At 34.2% G+C, this 17,234-nt stretch overlaps 1 protein-coding gene across 12 annotated transcripts in view; it reads left to right on the top strand.

The window, feature by feature from the left end:
• Window positions 1–17,234, top strand: part of FER (FER tyrosine kinase) — a 461,529-nt gene that overhangs the window by 353,564 nt on the left and 90,731 nt on the right. For all 12 annotated transcript variants that reach the window (XM_087429943.1, XM_087429938.1, XM_087429940.1 and 9 more), the window contains one exon: window positions 7,528–7,651. In XM_087429943.1, coding sequence (XP_087286069.1) covers window positions 7,528–7,651 — 124 coding nt within the window. The remainder of the gene's footprint in view (window positions 1–7,527; window positions 7,652–17,234) is intronic.

The raw sequence follows: 17,234 nt of genomic DNA, 5'->3' as shown, positions 1-17,234 counted from the left end.
TTTCTGATCAAAACCTTTGCATGAATTAAATTCTGACTGTGACAAACAAAATTGCATAAATATGAAGATATAAATATATATTTCTAATTATTTTAAATAATAAGCTTATGTAATATTTCTTATGAAGTAGTCATTGGCATCATTGATTTGAGGACCTTAATGTCCCTAAATTATCTAGCCTATTATAAATTCAATTTCTAAAAATATTATTAGCTTTTATAAACAGTTTTCCCTTGTTAAATTTAAATGTACTTTTGGATATCTTTTTATCCCACATCTCTTTAAAAATGTATCTGAGGATGCTTGAATTATTGCCACCTTTTTTTCTCTGCAGGTTTTCTGTAGCAGACGGGGCATCAAAATAAGCATTCCATTGATTTTTTTTTATTTAAAAAAAAATGCTATTGTAGCTTAAGTATTTGAAGGGTATTCCAGGAGGCTTTAGAACCAACATGTTATACATCTGATTTTCCTGTCCATCCTTGTCTACATTTTATGTCAAAGGCGGCTTTGAGGGGCATAAGAAGCCACAAAATAGAAAAGTGAGTAGTTTGGCGTGAAAGCAGGAGAGAGACAGACAGTGGAACTTGGTTTCCTTGGTGGCAGAAAGTGGGTTGTGGACGGGGAGGGTGGCAGGGGATTTATGATTTCACTCTATGTATGTTTTTGTGTGTAAATATATATATCAGCCTTAGGACATAAAAATAATTGGCAAATCTACCTTTCCAGCTTCCTTTTTGAGCATTAAAAAATAGCACTCTTGATCCCTAATGCAAAAAACACATAGTGAAAAGTAAAATCTTGGTTGAAAGTAGACAAAGCAATCATAAAAATCATTTAAATGAAAGAGACTACAGCTATATGAAATATGAAATACTGAGTAGTATCTTTAAACAAGAGTTGGCAAACTTTTTCTGTAAAAGGCCACATAGTAAAATTTTTAGACTTTGAGGGCCATACAGTCTCTTATTGCAACTCTGCTGTAATAGTATGAAACCATCCATAGACACTATGTGAAGGAATGAGTGTGGTGGTTTTCCACCGTGGGCTGATTTTGGCCTCCAGGCTGTAGTTTGCAGACACTTGCCTTGGAATTTCAATAATATCACCAAAATCACCACCTTAAAAATAAAAGTCAAGTAAATTCAGTTCCCTCCTCCATAATAGGAAAAAGTTGATTATCTGCAAAGTGCCTTCTGGTACAGTACTGACATTCTGAGTCTGTGAAAGTTGACTCTGGCATCTGTTGTGGCAGTTCACATAATGTCTGGCAAGATTATAGCTGGTGCCTCTTGAACCAGCAAGTTAAAAAAACTGTGAAATGTACTCTTTTATTTCATAGAACTGTTATCATGACTGCTATGGAGTTATGTTCTCAAAGATCATCTGCAAAGTAAAAATGCAAAAGGTTCTCGCTGTTCTGCAGTGTTAGCAGAACATGGCTATTAAGGAACCTCGTCTGAAAAGACTGTCATATATATTTACCCAAACTGGGAAAACCACACACTCAGCTTTGCATTTGGCCCAGCTGAATTACCTTACTTAGGTAGAGAAGCTGTTCAGCAAATGCTTCTTTAAGAACAAGAAAAGGAATCAGGAAAGCCAGTATATTCTTGGAGTCATTTTCAGTTTTTTAGCGTTTCCGATTCCTTCTCTTTCTCCACAAACTGACCCATTTCTGGCTTATTACTGAGTCTTTTTATTTTTTTATTTATTTATTTTTTTGTGAGGAAGATCGGCCCGAAGCTAACATCTGCCAATCCTCCTCTTTTTGCTGAGGAGACTGGCCCTGGGCTAACATCCATGCCCATCTTCCTCTACTTTATATGGGATGCCGCCACAGCATGGCTTGACAAGCGGTGCCTCGGTGCACGTCGGGGATCCGAACCTGCGAACCCCGGGCCACTGCTGCAGAGCACACACTTAACCACTTGCGCCACCGGGCCAGCCCACTGAATCTTTTTAGATCTGCTGCTTTAGTCTTTCTTTGGATAGTTCTTAGTATAAGCCCCCGTCACCTCGATTGACAGCTAGAGCATTCTCCTGGCTAATCTCTCCTTCTCCGCAGTCCATCTCTCCTAAGTGTGCCCTGCATGTAGCAGTCAGGATCCTCTGCTTCAGTGTTTGCATTGATCTTTTCTTCTTCAAGAACTTGTTTGGGCTTATCTCCTGTTATATAAAATCTTTTCTGTGTTTCATGGAGTACAAGTTGAATCAGTATTCATTGTTTATGATTATCATATAGATTTTTCCCTCTTATTTTTGATGGGCTAACAGCCATAACTCTCATTACTATAGGTTAAAGAGCAAAAGTTTGTTATTTTTTTTAATAAAAGCTCTGAACAATGACATAAATGGAGCTCTAAAAATAACTGCAATTTAGTAGTTAGTATCTTTGATTTTTATCCTATTTTATATGTATAAGTGAACACAACTAAACCCAACTTCTCAGGAACAAATTGATATCCTAAAAAATAAGGGTAATGAATTATACATTTTATGTATCACTCAGGACTGGTATCTCTTAATGTAATAACGTTTGAAGTTATTTGAAGATAAATTAAGATCTCTACATGATTCAATGACAAGAAGTCATTAGTGGTATAGCCCTAATGATCCCTTTTCTCCAATGACAAATTGATAAATTAGTATTTTTGTTTATATAATAGTCTCTCCAAGTTTGTTTAATGCGATCAGTTCCTCAGAGTCTTATTAATACTGAAATAATGGGTAATATCAAATTTCCACAGCATGAAGTAAGAAATCTTTGTGAAAGAGCTATTGAGAAATATAGCCTTTTATCCTCTTATTAAAAGTTGGTTGCAAACAATAAGAAAGCACCTCTATTTGTTTCCTACTTGTTCCAGACATTTAATATACATGCAATCTTTTTTAATTCTCAAAAATAATCTTCTGATACAGCTATTATTTTAGCCATTAGATATCTTTGAGTTCCTAGTACAGAGATATATAAAAAATTTCAGAGATTTTATTAATTGACTTAGAGGGAATCACTTCAGGCAGTGTTTGATCTAGTGGCTCAAACATGTCACCAAAAATTATTCTCTTTCCTGCTTTCTATGGTGATAGCTTCGTCCCATGGCTGCCAGTCTGTGGTACTACATGCTGTCTTGTGCACTTCCAGTGGCAGAGAATGCTCCTTTCCTGGTACTTCTCTCAAAAAACAAAGTTTATTTCACTCTTTAAGTATCTCCTAGTATCTCAGTGGACTAAATTAAGCCGTGTGCCTATCTCTGAGCCAGTCACTTGGGCAGGGGAACAGACTTCATTGACTGGGTGAAGCCAATCTAGAACCACCCGTATTATTGAGGGTGAGGTTAATACTTTCCAAAATGGGAGAAGAGCAGTTTCCTAAAGGAAATTGAGGTGAATGAGGAAAAATAGATGTTGTGTGACAGACAACCAGGGCCTACTACAACTCTTGCTCGTTTTATATGCCAAATAACTTCAACAACAACAATAATAATAAGTTGTAGCAGTCTTTGCTGTATGTACTATGTGCTAGGCACATGCTTGATGCTTTAGACACATTTTAGTCTTCAAAACCATTTTGAGAAATAAATGGAATTAATCCTTGTTTTAAAAAAGTTTAAAAAGGGGCTGGCCCTGTGGCTGAGTGGTTCATGTTCCATGCGCTCTGCTTTGGTGGCCCGGGTTTGTGGGTTTGGATCCTGGGCACAGACCTACTCCACTCATCAGCCATGCTGTAGAGGCATCCCACATACAAAATAAAGGAAGGTTGGCACAGATATTAGTTCAGGGCTAATCTTCCTCAAGCAAAAAAAAAAAAAGAAAGAGACGATTGCCAAAGGATGTTAGCTCAGGGCAAATCTTCCTCACCAAAAAAAAGCTTTGAAAAGATTGAACAACTTACCCAAGCCTACATAGCTAATCAGATCTAGATCACTCTGACTTCAATATCTATGCTCTTTTCACCACATCATTCTGTCTCCCTAGTAAACCAAAAGCTGCCTGTTAAAAGATATTAAGTATTGTCTCAGAAATTCATTACTGGTGAAGAATTCTAGAAAAATAATCCATCCTATCTTGGTTTAATGTGCAGTATGCCCATGCAGAAATAAGCCTTGTTAAGACAAAGTTACAAAAGGGGAGTTATTATCTTGTTTTGCCCTCTTTGAACACCAAGATCCTTACTGCAACGGTCAGGTAGGGTACTCTATGCTATGTGCGTGCACGCACGTATACACATACATACATGCATACATATATACATATGTGCTGCATATACGACTATTGTGTATGTCACAAATTCTAAGAGAGCTTCTTTAACTTGGCATTTAATGAAAAGGACAAAGAAATGAGTTCAAAGGAACAGACGCTGTCCTCCGCAGTAACTTCACAGTGAATACTAAAGACTACATCATCTGATGTCATTCTCCAGTTCTTCACTTAATGGTGATAATCAAGTGTTGTGCCTAAGGGAATATTTCTGGCCCAGTCTGAATTATTTTCTGAGTCTCCTAGCTTTAATATCATAATCTGTCACTGGGGAGTTTGCTTCTTGCTTCAAGGTTCTTAATGCTTGTACTTGCCCAAGGCTCAGGCTTTCAGTAAGGAATCATAATTATTTAATTTTTACTGAAAGCTTTGCTTCTCTACAGTGTTCTGCAAGAAGCTGGCTAGGGCTGTGGAATGGTGCAGCTCTGTTCTTTTACTTAAGATCACAGTGTGTATGGCTTGAATAACTATAAATTGGAAATAAATTTAAAATTTACTTTAATCACTTAGTGATTTTAAGCAAGAAATTTCTCTACCGCAGAAATATTGTTGGATTAACTAGGACATTCAGGCACCACTTTGTCTGCATCTTTGGCTGTGTCATGAATTTGCAAATAGCTGTATCTAGCTCTACCTTTCTAGTACTTTACTTTCATCGGCTTGGCATCATTTTTCAGCTAGTTTTTAATACTATTTAAGGGTTGTCTTTTCTTTGTTTATTAAAATATTAAGCATTTGTTGTTTTACAGTCTTATCTACCAAGAATTGCTTCTTTGCAAATCTTTTTTTTTAAATGATACAATTTGTAAGGCAGTAGTATTACAAAAGCATTCTATCAAGATGAGCTCAGAGTCTTAAATGCACTAAGTTTTATTGTCAGAATTTGAAGAATGTTATGGCATCCATCAGGTGCCATTGATAAGAAGTGTAATGTCATCCTTTTCTAAACATTATTTTAACATTTAAGAAGTTCTTGAAAAGCATAGTTCTAACCACTGGAGGGGGGCTAAGGAAGAAATGTTAAAATTAATGAAAAACAGTCCTTGTCTTCATGGGTAGCTGATAAGTTGCAAGAAGAAGGAGATATGTACACGTTGTTTACTCATTCATTCAAGAAATGTTTATTAAGATGTTATTACATGCTAGACACTGTGGTAGGCACTGAAATTTACAGTATTGAACAACAGAGGTGCAATTCTCTTTGCAGGGTTTACAGGCTGGGGCAGGGGTTGGGGAGTGTGAGGAGGACTATATGAAGGAGTAAATTTAAAAAGAGCAAGAGGCAGATGGAAAAGTTCTGAATATGAGCTAACTTTGGAATGAAATAATATTGGGATTCCACAGAACACTGGTGTTATGTCATATACTGCTTTAAATCAAATCCCAGAAAAGATCTTTTCATTTGAAAGCTATTCCACAGCTTAAAATGCAATGTGGTTTCAAGACCAGAAGGGGGTACTTTTCCTAAAACAGGCCAACATACATCTAACAAAAGAATTAATATATGTGAATATTGGTCCAAGAAATAACTTGAACTAAATATTGATTTCAAGTCCATTTTAATAGGCATTTTTGGTACCTATTAAAATTGAGAAATTAGTAGTTAATTTGCTGTTGATTGTTGTATTTATGTGTTTTGTTCAGAAAATTAAGCTTGATAGAAACTATTTCAATAATCTTCTTAGGAATATTAATATATTTGATATTCTCTTTAAAAGAACAGAAAAAAGTAAATTGTCTGATGTTAAGATTATTTTTAAGCATATAGCTTATTGATTTTTTAAATGACCCACCTAAATTTGGGTGACACTTCATTTGTGAATAAGAGAAGTTAGAAAGAGAAAACATTATAAGGAGAGTTAGACAAGTGTTTATTTTCTAGGTACTCTCATTAAAGAAAAGACCTCTAGAGTTGTTCCATTTAAGGAAGCCTAGATCCCTGGTGAAGAGGATAAAAAAGTTTAGGAAATAGCAATTAAAATGCTAATCCTTCTTACAAAATTCTGGCTTAAAATTCGACGGCCTAATAGAGAAAGTGGGAATGATTGTTTTTAGAGAAGATTCTTTCTAATATACTTCAACTTTTTTTTTAATAATGCAATATGCTGTACACTAACAAGGAAAAATAATTAAATCTTAGCCTTTACTGCTATGTTAGGAATGACTGCACAGTTTAAAGGTACACCATTTAATATGGTAGTCACTGGCCATATGTGGCTCCTGAGCTCTTGAGGTTTTGAAATGTGGCTAGTGCTTCTAAAAAACTGAATTTTGAATTTCGTTTAATTTTAATTGATTTAAATTTAAAAATTGATACATGATTCACATTATTGAAAATTTTTAAGCGTTTGGAACAACTTAAGTAAAATGAATCTACTTTTTCAACTGTACTTTTTTTATGAAATCTAAGTACAGATTAAATATTTCAGATGAAAATCTGCATCTAAATTGAGATGTCCCATTAATGTAAAATAAGCATCATATTTTAAGGACTTAAGATGTTAAAATGTAAAATATCTCCACTATATTTTTTATAATGATATATGTTGATATAATAATATTTTGGATATATTGAGCTAAAGAAAAAATATATTTTTAAAATCAATTTCACCTTTTTGTTGTTGTTGCTTTTTAAAATGTGGCTACCAGTAAATTTAAAATTACTGTATGGTTTGCATTATATTTCTTCTTGACCGTGCTGGTTTGAGTTTCTCTACGACATCACTGGAATCCATTTGATGTACAAAAATGCAGTCTGGCTCAGCAGCTAAATTTTATCAAAATCATACTCTTTTTTTCCTCTCTTTCTGGCTCCACTATCAGTGATGGTATTGTTAATAATCTCAATTTTTTTAAGCAATCACTGAATCTGATAAATTCAATATCATTTACTTTTTTGTTTAACTCATAATTATAACCTTTTATTTGTATTAGAAACAATAAAATTTCTTAGAAAATTTCAGCCGGGCAAATTGGTGAGAAATTGTTATGGAGGAAAAATATGACTTTGTTTGAATATTATCATGTGTTGGGTAATATATAGTGTGAATCACTTAAAGTACCTAAACTGTTTCTAGGAAAGTTTATGGTGTCTGCTTCTAATAACATGTGTTTTTTTCATATTTTGTTTATCCTCACCTCAAACAAAATGGACAAAAAGCATGGCCAATTGTGTAATGCTTTTTATTCTGTCAGGTATCTCTAATAGGTGATAAATGTGACTTTTATCATGATTTTGTCTCATTGTTCATCTGTCAATTCTTCTAGGAGGTGATTTCCTCTCCTTCCTGAGAAAGAAAAAGGATGAAATAAAACTCAAACAATTAGTGAAATTTTCATTAGATGCTGCCTCTGGTATGTCATATCTCGAGAGTAAAAACTGTATACACAGGTAAGGAGAACATTTTTAAAACATTTTTCAGTTTCATTAATAGAATGCTAGAAAACTGATATATTTGCTATAATACAGTGATAAATTTCTTTGACAAAACATATTTTCTTGTTGGTTTTCATATTTTATGTGAAAGCATTCTTTAGTAGTTGTTTATGTAGTTTACAGAAACATTTGTTTTCTGTCTTACCTGAGGTAAGTACATCTAATTAAATAATGACTTACCTACTAATTAAAATTTGTTTTATTATAATCATGAATAACATAGTGATAAGATATACCACAAATTAGTCATATGAGCAGATGTAGTCTTCTAGCCAAAAAAGATTGTTTATGTCTTACCTATTCTCATTTTTCAAAGAAATTACTTGTTAAGTCGTGGAAAAGCATGATAGTAAAACAAAAATTTATGACTGAATTTGGCCAAGAGTAAAAGATTTTAGCATAGTAGTTTTTTTAAAGGAATTTTTAGAAACTGTCTCTGATTACATTAAGACCAATGACATGTTCTTGATATTTTATAGATTGTAGTTTTAGTTGCTTGTAGCTGCAAGTGTTCTTTGCTGCTAAATGTCAGTACAACTTAAGATCTCTTGCAGAATTCATGTCAGATCCTAAATATGGCAAAGTGTACATAAGCAAAATGAAATGGGGAATTGATGCAGTTTTTATTTGCTGGAAACAGCACATAATACCGTTAGCACGGAGCAGGGTTCATTGTCAGGTTGAACTATTGTGGACTGTATCTAAGCTGGTTTAGTTATTGAGGTATATTTTTCTCTGATGTGTTTCATTACACAGCCTTTGGCTTAACCTTCTGGTGAGGTTGTATAATATATACTTACAGCAGTACACATTTTAACCTGAAATATACATTTATTTGATCTCAATGGATATTTTTGACTTAATTTTCCCCCAAAATTTTGCTTTGTATTCAGTTTTTTTCTGAAACTATAATTATGGCTTATGTTTCGAGTATGGTTCAACAATTGCGTGTATTTTTAAATACATTTCAATAGGGATACTATTTTTCTGGCAATTAAGACAACTAAAACTAAGCCACTGATATTTCTGTTTTACTTACTGTGAATATAGATAAAATCATCTTCTAATAGATAAAGACTTAAAAACGCATTTGATTTTGGGCAAGAATTGCATCATCACTAATTTCATTAGAAGGAAACACTTTGTTAAAAGTAACAGTAAAGGCTTTTGTCCTTTATTTAGAGAAAATCTATAATTTTGATTGCTCAAGTGTTAAAACTACTTCAGGTATCAAATTCTCTACTGTAGTTATTAATTTTGTCTCAGATTTTTTTCAAGCCACTAGATCATCTATAGCTTTAAACCGTAGTAAATACACGTTATTGAAACTGTTTTATTAATTTGTCAATTGCCAATAACATTCTTTAATTTCTTATGCATTGTGGTTGAGAGAACTGTTGTTTCAATTTCTTACTGGTTTTGTAGTGATTGCTTTTCTTGCAAATGGATGACTGCATTTTTTTAAGTGCCTATCTCATCAGAATTGAAACCATTTTAAATAGTAGATGGCAATTAGATTTTAAAAATTTATCCCGCTCACCAAATCATAACATTATCTGCTGTAATGTTATTTTCCCATTGATTTCCCATCTATTTTCCCATTTTGCTTTTTAAGGATTTTCATGCATTTACAAATTTTTGAAAGTCAACCCATGCTTGACCATATATCCTAGAAGGTTGTGCATAGTCCTGTACTATTTGCCTGTGAGGAAGGTTCCTGATTCAACATCTTGAACCATGTCACTGAGGGCCAGTTTGACAAATAGGTTTCAGTGTCAACTTTCAGTGACTGGTAGTGGTTCTCTGTGTTATGTATTGAGAATGATTCCAGGATCAATGACAAAGAGTCCAGTGATCGATTAGTCACATCTGTCGGAGTACTGAAAAGCGTTAACACACAAGCCTCAAATTTGTCATCTGTGGTATAGAATATTTTTTGTCTTTATTTTCATAAATACTTTTCTTTTTCATGTGATTTTCCTTACTAGTCATGTTATAGCAATGATATAATTTTTTCTATAATCACTTCCATTGATTTCTTCTAAATATATTTTTCTATAATCACTTTCGTTGATTTCTTCTAAACTGTCTACTATTCTTATTCTCCTTGTCAATCATGGTTACTGGATGAATTTTATATCTCTAGCCAGTGGTCTTTTGTTCCTCTTCAAACTTATGTAAATGCTCTTTTGGATGAATACATTTTTTCTTTTCATTTCAGTACCTCACCAATACATGACACTGTATTGAGAAAATAAATCATTCTTTGTGTTGAGCTTTTTATAGAAGTGGATTGTGCTGTAGAACCCTGTTCCTATGTGTCATCCTGTGGTACTGTTTCTGTGGAAGCAGTAGTAATTGCACTGGGCTTTTAATTGATTTATAGTTAAAAGATATACTCAAGACATGTTATATGTTTTTTCTGCTAATAAATATTAAATATATATATATATAGTATTCACTACAGTGAAAAGTGTTTTTTCTCATTGGAAAATTTCTAATGAGGTATCTTAACAATTAATTAATCTAAAACATGATCAAAAATTTTCTTTCACTTTTTGAGTAACAAAGCACCAAGCCCTGTTCTTGACATCCCAAAATATTACTAAAATATATACGTGTCTATGAATTGTGAAGTCTGTGTCCCACAAATCCAAGCAAAAATTTTAAATATGCTTTAAATTTTATATGAACTTATAAATTCCAGTGATTAGAGGTCACTGGAATTCAGTACTTGAGAGTATTTCTAATTGTCTCTCCCCAAAATAGTATCTTAACTTTTGGGGGACACATTTTCTTTCTTGAGCTTTGTTTTATTGTTTTGATTACTATGAAAAGAGCAGAGCAATGTTTCATTATGGATAAACAAGTATGACAGCTATAAAATGAAAACAAATAATTGCATAAGGAAATGGCCTGCTTTTGGAAAATGTTCTTATTGTGATTTCTATTTAACTTACAGGAGAGTTCTCTTGATACTCTAAGTTTCTAATTGAAACTATTTGTGCTTGGGAATTACTAGATAATTTGTGTTTCAGTTTAGTTGTAATCGACTGCATTTTCTTTATATTTATTCTATGGGCCAGTGTGAAATTTTCTTTCCTACTTGTACTTTATATGAATATTTGAAGTACACTGATAAACTCTGGGGTGTGTGTGTGTGTTTACTTACAATGGTATATTATTAGATTGTTAGATGTCACTCTAGAAAAAGTATTAAACCTGATTAATTTTGACATTAAGTATGTTAAAGGTTGACATTATACTAGATTTAAATGGTAATGGCATTTATGGTTTTATTGCTAATGAATACTACTGCAAGATTTATTTTTATTTGGGTGTATTTCTAAAAGTTGATTTTGTGCCATATTCTTTGTTTGATGTCCATGGAAAGTAAAGGAATGATAAGCTCTTGATTACCATGTATTTGAGTTAAAGACCATAATCTATGGGGAATTTTGGAAGCATTTCCTAATTTCATGATACTCTGTCATTGGCAATGTGACAAAAGATGTTTTTGGAGAGGTGCTGTAGAATACGATTTCTTTTTCTAATTTAAAATCTTGTACTGGTTCCTTTTCCACAGTGATGTTTCTTTGTTATGGAGTAAGATTAAAAACTTTCAAATTAGAGTCCACATTTTGTTGTTTAGTAAGGATTTTGTGTATCCATTGGGAATAATGATATTTTCAGTACTTCATAAATGTGAACAGTTGCCTACTCTGTGCCAGGGTGATATTGACATGAAAATCATGATCCCTCCCTTTAGATGGATATAACAAAAATACTAATAATGCGAAGAGTTAATCAATTTAGTGATAATATGTGACCTGTCAGTATGGGGGTTATGGTGGGAGTAATCAGGGAAAGTTTTGCAGAGAATACTGTTTGAGTGATACTTGACGTATGGGTATGTCATTGACTAGAATGGGAAGGAATATTCCAGCTAAAGGCAAGTTGAAAGCAAAGTTACAATGTTTTCCATGAGAAAGCAGGACTTAATCGTGGAACCACAAAGAATTCAATATTATTAGAATGGGAAGTCCAAAGGACATGAGGCTGAGCCAGATAAATAGGGTCATTCTCACCAAGGGCCATGTATACCATTTAATTTGGCTAAACTGGGAATATCTAGGCTTACATTCAGATAATTTTAAGAAAATTAAAATACTATGATTTTTAACTGGAAAAGAAACATAATTTGAACAAAATCTACAAAACCCTGAAAAATGTATAATCTTGTGAAAAGGTGTTGGTATGAGAACAATTCTAATTTTAAGTTTCATTGAAAAAACTAATTTAGGAAAGCTAAGATTGCCCAGAAAGGAACAATATTACATTTCACTTGAATATGTTCTGGAAGGAGATTGTTTCATCTAATGATTTCTGATAAGGTTTAGGCATGTGTACTTTTTAAGGTAAATGTAAGATGCTGCTTCTATTTTATTTTTGTTTTTTGTGTTTTCATATTTTATGAAGCTAAAGATTTGGAATGATAACATTTACACTTTTCCCAGTGATTCTTGGAGGTTTTACTCTATTTTTAACTACAACTAAGTATCAAGCATCTGAGCTCTTCCTAAGCTTTGAATATACTGAAAAAGTATTCTTGTGCTTAATGCATATTCATATCATTTAAATGGTAAGATAAAGCCAAAATAAAGTAAAATATTTTCTTCAATGTTTTTGAACCCTCCCTCTTTTCTCTCTCACAATCTACCATATACTCAATAGAAGGGACCGTAAGATCTCTTTACAGATTGAGTAACTGAGGCCCAGAGAGATTAAATAGAAGGTCATGTAGACAATTAGCAGCAGGGCCACTGTTAGGTCTTAGATGTGCTGACTTCCTTCTGACACATTCCCAGTCATTGCAATGCCAGTATTTTACTCTGTCTCATTCAAGGGTTAGTAATCTTAAAAGATGACATTTATTGATGATTTACTTGAGTACCAGGTACTATGCTAATTGAGTGCTTTAGATGCAGTGTCTGAGAACGTAAACTTCATGAGGCCAGTGATTTTTATTTACCCATATTGTTCACTGTTGGGTTCCAAAAACCTAAAACAGTGCCTGACACTTAAAGGTGAATGAATGAATCCTCAAAACAACAGTAGGGACTATTGTAAGACTCACATTTTGAATCACTACACTGGACTGTACTGCCTTCCATAATAAATGCATCTTCTGACCAATTAGGAGATTCAGGACAGAAGGCCAGATGGTACTTGTTGTGATGGCTCAGCTCATATTCAACATCTGGGCTCTTTATGATCATGAGTGAAAAGAGAAGAGGATGCCGAAGCTTGTGAAATGTAATTTTAAAAAGACATACCAAGGTGTTTTTTGTTGTTTTTTAATGAACAGTTGTTGAAATGCAGCAGTATTTTGTTATTGCTTCTCCATCTAATTAGAGCTTTAAAATTTATTTTTTTCATTTTTTATACACCATTGTTTAGATACCCCCTTCTGCTTTATCTGTTAATTAAAAACACAGAATTAGCATAGAAATGTGATAATCTCAGTTACTTGACTAGGCATTTATGACTGATTTTCTTGTTCCAACATTTGATTACAATTTTGAATAAATGAAGCTGTACTTTTATTTTTAGCTTCTAAACCAGTTTTCCTACAGTACAGAGAGCACTGCTCAATAATTTTAAATGTGTCAAAAATATATGGTCCTTCTCTAGTTTAACCTTTTCTTCCCTAGTGTAGTTTGATATTTGCATTTGCAGTGTGATTATCATATAAAAGATATCATAAGAACACATTTCTAAAAATTATTTATCCTGCTACTTTATTCAGTGTCAGAATTTCCCATCACTATTTTCATTCATTTTAATTGAGAGATTTTTCCCTAAAACCACGTGTATATTTTCAGGAATGAAAAAGGAGGCCCTTTCTTATATTAGGATCACTTAACATGTTGGCTTGAGTTAATGTACCAGAGTATCTAGCTGCCTTCTTAAAAAACAAAAATAAGAGATTCAGGGTAAAGGGACAGAGCACAGGTAAGTTTTGATTTATGGTTACTGGTGGGAAAGATGCAGCATATATAAGACACTGTTCAGGAATTCGGGGCAGTCCAATAAACAGAATGAAAGTCCTTAATAGTGAGAGGAGAGGGAAGGAAGGAATAGGAGTACGTTAAAGCTGTTTCCTGTTTTGGTTGGGGCTAGCCTTGTCTTATGTTACATAGAAATAATAGAAGAAAATTGGCCTATACCTCATTCTCTACTATCTCTGACTTCTTCAGTTTACAGTAAGTACATTTCTGGTTCAGAATGTCAAAAGTGATCTTTTAAATCAAACAAATACAAATGGTTAGGTTACCATTTTCTCTTAGGGCCTATTTGATTACAAAGAACAGAAACTGCTTAAGCTAATTTAAGTAATAGAGATTTATTATAAGAAAATAGAGTTATCTCACAGAATTCAAGGGTAGGAAGTTCAGCCAGCCTTAGGAATCATTAGTATTTGGAACTGGGATGCAGTCAGGGATCAAGACCTCATCTCTTTTTGTCTTTCCCTCAGTGTTCACTTGGTCTTTTATTATTTCTTCTTGCTATGTTGCTGCTTCGTTTCCATCTTGCTTTGAAGACTACATCCCTCTGCCCCATTTGCTAAAGACCCTCAAATGACATTTGAGTAAATATAACCTTCCAGGCCCAGTGTCTGCATATACTTAATTAATCTTTGAGGTCTAATTTCAAATTCTTGGCAGAGAAAATTGATTGACCTAGCTTATATTACGCGTCTACCCCGTTTTAATCAATAATGTGGCTAGACAGGGAAGAGTGTGCGGGGTCACTGTTACACAGGTTTACAGGAGCCAATCTGTGTTTGTGAGGGGATAATTCTCAGAGGATGGGACATGTACTAAGCAGGCTCTCCAAGAGATGGCTATCATGCATTCCTTGAGTGCTTACTATTTGGCAAGTACATTCATTATCTCACTTAGCCCTCATATTTCTATGAGGATGGTACCATTTATCTCCATTTTACAGTAGAAAAAAATTGAGCCACAAAAAAAGTAACTTGTCCAGTGTCATACAGCTGGTAAGAGGAAGATCTGAATCTAGATCGAGTTGATGACAAAGCCTGTTAAACTAAGCAAACCATTTAAGCTATGTGTTACATATATTTTCCAGTTTCTTCCCTTTTGTGAATATGATCCGCCATGTGAACATCTCTCTGATGAAGCAAAACTTAACACCGTTTTATAAATGCTACTTTAGAGATAGCCTCATTGTAGGGATAAGAGAATCCTTTACAGGTCTTATCTCCAATTTTCCTGGTGTGATTCATTCCCACACAGTTCCATACTATAGGGCTGGCAGATTGACTCTTTCCTGCAATTGTTCCATGCATTCTCCTCGAATCCTAGCTCATGTCAAGTCCATGGAACAGGCAGGAGATAAAGCTCAGAACTATGGGGTTGGGTTCATTATGACCCTAGAGATTTGGGTGACCGTTGGTTGAATTCAGGTTCTCAAGTCAAAACTGATGTATGCTAGAGTAGCTAGCTGTTTCTCATTAGTCTTGGTCAAATGGTAATTCTGGCTTCTGAGAAATCCATTAGAACATGGATGACACAAAAACAAGCTTAATCTTCTAGCTCGCAAATTGTTTCCTGCTCTCTGGCCTCCCGGGAAGGATCAGAGCAATCAACATATGGAACTAGAGAACTCCAGCTTGTGCCATTTATTAGGCATTGACTCACCTCCGTAATTTTGAGAATTATTATTTTTTTGCCCAATTATTGTTTTTAAATATTATTCTTTATTTTATAAAATACAAAAGCACTGTAAGAAGCCCTTTTCATTTCCAGGTTTCCCTTTTAAGGGTTTCTGTGCCAATCCAGGCTGTCGCCCTCTGCATTGCGAACTCGAATAGTCATGAAGCCTTTACAGAGCTATTGAGCAGCTTCAGCATAGTGGTTAAGACCGCAGGTTTCAAATGCTCTGTGTTTGAATCCTGGCTCCACAACATATTAGATGTGTGACTTTAGACCGCTCCCCCCGCCCCGCCCCGGTAGTCCCTATAACCTTTATCTTGCTTTCTTTCTACTGAGAGCCTGCTATATGCTGAGAATTGTGCTAGTGATAGAGCCAGTGATAGAGCCAGAGTACCACTCCTGGCATTTTCATTTTACCACACTAATGTTATGATTCTTGTAGTGGAAGAAAATTACCTTGAAATGAACGGCACTCAAGATCCCATCTGCAGTTTTTTGCATTTAAATTGGACGTTTGTTTTCCAAATAAGTTTAGATCTTTAAGAAGTGTACCTTGCAAATAGTCTCCTAGTTCATAGACCTAGTTAAAGAGATAGGTAAAATTAAATGTATGCATAATTTAGAGAAGGTCGTATTTTCCCCCTAGAGTCTCTGGTTTAATGACTTTTAGATGGACACCACTAATTATTATTTACTGAAGCTAATAACTCGATGGTATTACTAGCAAATAATGCCAGTGGATCTTGCCTGATTCTTGGAGAAGTAGTGTCATCTGCAGAACTAAACGACATGAAAGAGAAGAGGTCATTCACTTGCTAGTGTGTTTAGTATACAGAAGGCCATTTCCTTCTTTTTTTTTTTTTTTGTGAGGAATATCAGCCCTGAGCTAACATCCATGCCAATCCTCCTCTTTTTTTCTGAGGAAGACTGGTCAATCCTCCTCCTTTTTTTTTTCCCCATAGCTCCAGTAGATAGTTGTATGTCATAGTTGCACATCCTTCTAGTTGTTGTATGTGGGACATGGCCTTTGCATGGCCGGAGAAGCGGTGCGTCGGTGCACGGCCGGGATCTGAACCCGGGTGCCAGTAGCGGAGCGCGCGCACTTAACCACTAAGCCACGGGGCCGGCCCTGCCATTTCCTTCTAATGTGAGGTTATGTACTGTAAGATGAAGTGGCCTCTATTATAATAAATTTTAAATTCTTTTATCAAATATCTTAGAATAGTTACTATTTGTGGTCTGGCACATTTATTTCTACTTCTTATGGACAGATATATTTATTATTATAGAAAAGAAACACTTGCCTATTTTTGTGTTCTTAAATTGACCTTTTAATGCTGACCTTTTTTTATTGCATGGTTAGATTTGATTTTTGTGAGGAAGGAAATAGTGCAAATTTTTTGTGAACATTTTTCAGTGTATCATAGGAGTTTGATAAATATCTGATGTATGAATGAATGAATGGATAAAGTAGGGAATAAATGAAATAGATCTTTTATCTGTTGTCCAAAGTGTCATTGAATGCCATTAAATGACTAAGGACTGTCTAGAAAAATAATCATTAATTGTTTCATCCATGAATATTGATCCTCTATTTTTATTTTTCACTGATTCGTTTCTTTATAATGCATAAATGAAGAAAGAAACCTGTATGCATTATACAAACAGACCAAATTCTTTTCCTATCTTGAGTTAGTTTGAAGGCTTAGGGCATTTTTTTGAATTGTTTAAATGTGATCATTCCAGAGTCTTAGTGAGACAGTATCAGTGCTCTTCTCAGAATACTGTCATCCTCC

Source organism: Ceratotherium simum, chromosome 4 (genome assembly GCF_057802395.1).
Source record: "Ceratotherium simum simum isolate JZ-2026a chromosome 4, ASM5780239v1, whole genome shotgun sequence".
NCBI classification, from domain to species: Eukaryota; Metazoa; Chordata; class Mammalia; order Perissodactyla; family Rhinocerotidae; genus Ceratotherium; species Ceratotherium simum.
Note: the sequence above shows the minus strand (reverse complement) of the source record. Positions and strands in the feature narration are given on the sequence as shown.